This window comes from Lepidothrix coronata, unplaced genomic scaffold, assembly GCF_001604755.1.
Source record: "Lepidothrix coronata isolate B3197 unplaced genomic scaffold, Lepidothrix_coronata-1.0 Scaffold444, whole genome shotgun sequence".
NCBI lineage: Eukaryota > Metazoa > Chordata > Aves > Passeriformes > Pipridae > Lepidothrix > Lepidothrix coronata.
The window spans coordinates 41920-45315 of record NW_016690624.1 but is presented as its reverse complement, the minus strand read 5'-3'; the positions used below and the strand labels follow the sequence as shown (position 1 = coordinate 45315).

The following is a 3396-nucleotide window of genomic DNA, read 5'->3' as shown; positions in this document are numbered from 1 at the left end:
GGGGTCCCAGATGGATCTTGGGGGGAGCAACCAGAGTTTTGGGGGGATCTGGGCTTTGTTTGGGGACTGAGGATTTGGGGGGGCTCTGGGGCGTCTTGAGGAGTTCTTATGTCCCCCCCTACCCCCCTGCACAGGAGGAGGTGACCGTGGCTACGGGGGCCGCTACGAGGGGCGCAGCGGGGGGGGCTACGGGGGCTCCCGTGACTACGGCGGCCGGTGAGTGGGGGGGCACCCCCGGGGTCTGGGGAGGCCCTGGGGGTGCTGGGAGGGGGGTGGTAGAACTGGGGGGGTCTTTTGGGTGCTGGAGAATCCTGGGGGAAGCTCTGGGGGTGCGTGGGGGGCTCCTGGTTGCTGGGAGGGGCACCCATGGGTGCTGACCCCCCCTGCTCTCCCCCAGGAACCAGGGGGGCTACGGCGAGCGCTTCCCCTCGGCCTCGTACCGGGACAACTATGACAACTGAGGTAGGGGCACGGCGGGGGGGGGTGGGGGTGGCACCCCCCAGCAGTGACTGGGGACACCCTGGGGAACCCCCCTGCACACAGCTGGGCACCTCAAAAACCCTCCAACCCCACGACCCTTCCCCCCAAACCCCCCATTTTTGGAGGGAGGCTACGTCGTTTTCTGACACACACACCCCCCCCCAACTATTTTTGGGGGATCCTTTAGCTCCCCAAAGTTCAATTTTGTGGAGTTTGGAAGGGGTTATTGTTTCTCCTAAATAATTTTGGAGTCTTCGTCCATGTTGCCAATTTTGAGGGGGTTGGGGGTCCCCGAACCCGCTCAAACTCCCATTTTGGGGGGACTGTGGTACACTCTGACATCCCCTCAATCGTTTTGGGGTGGTTTTGGGGTTCTGTCCTTTTATGCCCCCAATTTTTTAGGAGGAGTGACAGTCCCTGAATCCCCAAACCCATCCATTTTGGAGGGCTGTGCTGGTCTCTGACCCCTCCGCAAATTATTCTGTGCAGTCCCTGACCCCTCCAAACCCTTGTTTTTGGGGGGCGGCGGCTACAGAGTTCTCTGACCCTCCCAAATTATTTGGAGGATAGTTTCGGGTTCCTCCTGTGCCCCCAAACCCCCATTTTTGGGGGCTCTTTGAGTGCCCCTTCCCCACTGATTTCCTTCTCATCCTCAGCTTGGACCCTCGGTGCTGGATTTCAGGGGGGGCCCCTCCTCCCCCGGGCCATGGATGGACGCCGAGGGGGGAGTGGGACATGGTGGGGGGTGTGAAGGTGGGGAGAACCCTCAATTTGTACTCCCCTGTGTCCTATTAAAGGTCAGACCCTCTCTGAGTCGCGTCTCTTGTCTGGTCCTCTCTGGGTGGTCCCTGCTCCGTGGGGGTCTCCAGGGGCTGCAGGATCCCTGTGGAGTGACCTCACTCCAAGGGGGATATCTCAGGGTGACCCCATTCCAAGAGGGGATCTCGGGGGGCCTCAGTCCCTGTGGGGTGACCCTGCTCCACTATGGGGTGACCCCTCTCAAAGGGGGGGGTCTTGAGGGGCTCCAGCTCCCGTGGGGTCTCCAGTCGGGTCTTGGGGCACTTCGCTCTTGCTGACCCACCCCGGGCAGTTTGCAGCGAGGCCTCTCCAGCTCCCAGCGTTTCAGCCTCGGTCCCCTCCGTGTCAGGGCAGCCCCAGCTGCCCCCTCAACCCTCCTGGAACGTGGCACAGCCAGGGATGGCAACTCAGGCACCGTCCTGGCAGGAGCAGCGGGACCAGAGGAACCAGCCCATGGCATCCCAGTGCCCCCAGTTTCAGGGAAACTCACCCTTTTTTTCACCTTTTTCAGGGTTTAAATTGAGGGGAGAGCCTCTTTGTGCATCATTCTAAGAGTCTAAATCCTTTTACTATTTTAAGGATTAAACAGAAGGAAAACCACACTTTGCTTTATATCGAGGGGGAAAGGGGTGGGAAACGTGAGCCACGTGGGGAGACCTCCAGAGGTGCCCCCACAAATTCAGAGGAACCTGATGGTGTTGGGGAGTCAGGAGGGACTTAGGGAGATGTGGGTTATGGGGATGAGAGAGGGTGGAGGGAATTTGGGAGAGTCTTGCATGGGGCACAGGGAGGGAACAAGGGAAAGGGGGGGGTTTGGGGGTGTCTCCAATTTGGACGAAGATTCCTCACAGACAAAAGATGCCAGGACAGAGAGCTCTTGCTGTCCGTGGAGTGCCAAGAGTGGCCCACCAACTGCACTTGAGAGATGGAGGGTCAGGGCTTGCTTTCCTGGGAGAAGGGCTGCCATTCCCTTCCACGAGCCCTGTGCTGTGATTGGCCGTCCGACTCCCAAAAGTGAAGGAAGATTCCTCCCAGACAAAAGGTGCCAGGACACAAAGCTCTTGCTGTCTGTGCTGTGCCAAGAGTGGTGCACCAACTGCACATGAGAGTGGGAGGGCTTTCTTTCCTGGGTGGAAGGGCAGTTGTTTGCTTGCAGGAGCCCTGCCATTGAATTGGCCAGTCCGGCTGCCAAAATTGAATATGGACGAAGATTCCTCCCAGACAAAAGGTGCCAGGACACAAAGCTCTTGCTGCCCATGGAGTACCAAGAGTGGCCCAGACACTGCACACAAGAGTGGAGGATGGGGGCTTCCTTTCCTTGGGTAAAGGGCTGTCGTTCCCTTGCAGGAGCCCCACGCTGAAATTGCAACTCCAACTCCCAAAATTGAATATGGACGAAGATTCCTCCCAGACAAAAGGTGCCAGGACAGAAAGCTCTTCCTGTCCATTTAGTGCCAAGAGTGGCCCACCAACTGCACATGAGAGACTGTGGTTAAGGGCTTTCTTTCCTCAGTGGAAGGGCAATCGTTTGCTTGCAGGAGCCCTGCGCTGGAATGGCCCCCCCCGACTGCCAAAATTGAATATGGACGAAGATTCCTCCCAGACAAAAGGTGCCAGGACAGAAAGTTCTTCCTGTCCACATAGTGCCAAGAGTGGCCCACCAACTGCACATGAGAGACCGCGGGTAAGGGCTTTCTTTCTCCTCCCAGACTGTGACAGAGGGATCACTGTAGCTGCCCAGCATCATTTCTGTGTCCCCAGCACTGAGGTGTCTCCTCCATGGGGATTCAAGGCAGCACAGAAGTACTATAGGGTATCCCTGCCTCTCTGGAGGACACCCTGCAGCCCTGCAGGACACCCAGGGAAACAGCTGAATGTCCTGGAGCTGACTGGAGGGCACTTGGGCACTTTGCTCCCAGAGACACATCCCCACAGCTGCACCCAAAGGGTCTTTTTCTGGACAGGAACCTGCCACCCCCAACCTCCCACATTAGCTTAGAAAATCCAGTGGTGAGAACAAGGAGAGCCCAGGCAGCAGGGGATGGCAGTGAAATGCCACAGTGCTGCTGCCAAGGGAGGAGGGACACAGAGACAGCTGGAAATCAGGGCCTTGTCCTT

The 3396-nt window shown here is 58.1% G+C and overlaps 1 protein-coding gene and 1 long non-coding RNA gene across 2 annotated transcripts in view; one reads left to right on the top strand and one right to left on the bottom strand.

The window, feature by feature from the left end:
* LOC108510007 (RNA-binding protein 3-like) overlaps positions 1-1293 on the top strand; it is a 4206-nt gene extending 2913 nt beyond the window's left edge. The window contains exons 5-7 of the mRNA XM_017839645.1: positions 72-216; positions 398-462; positions 1137-1293. Coding sequence (XP_017695134.1) covers positions 72-216; positions 398-461 — 209 coding nt within the window. The 3' untranslated portion in view covers position 462; positions 1137-1293. The remainder of the gene's footprint in view (positions 1-71; positions 217-397; positions 463-1136) is intronic.
* The window catches only part of LOC108510008, a 22328-nt gene that overhangs the window by 4112 nt on the left and 14820 nt on the right, over positions 1-3396 (bottom strand). The window lies entirely within an intron of this gene.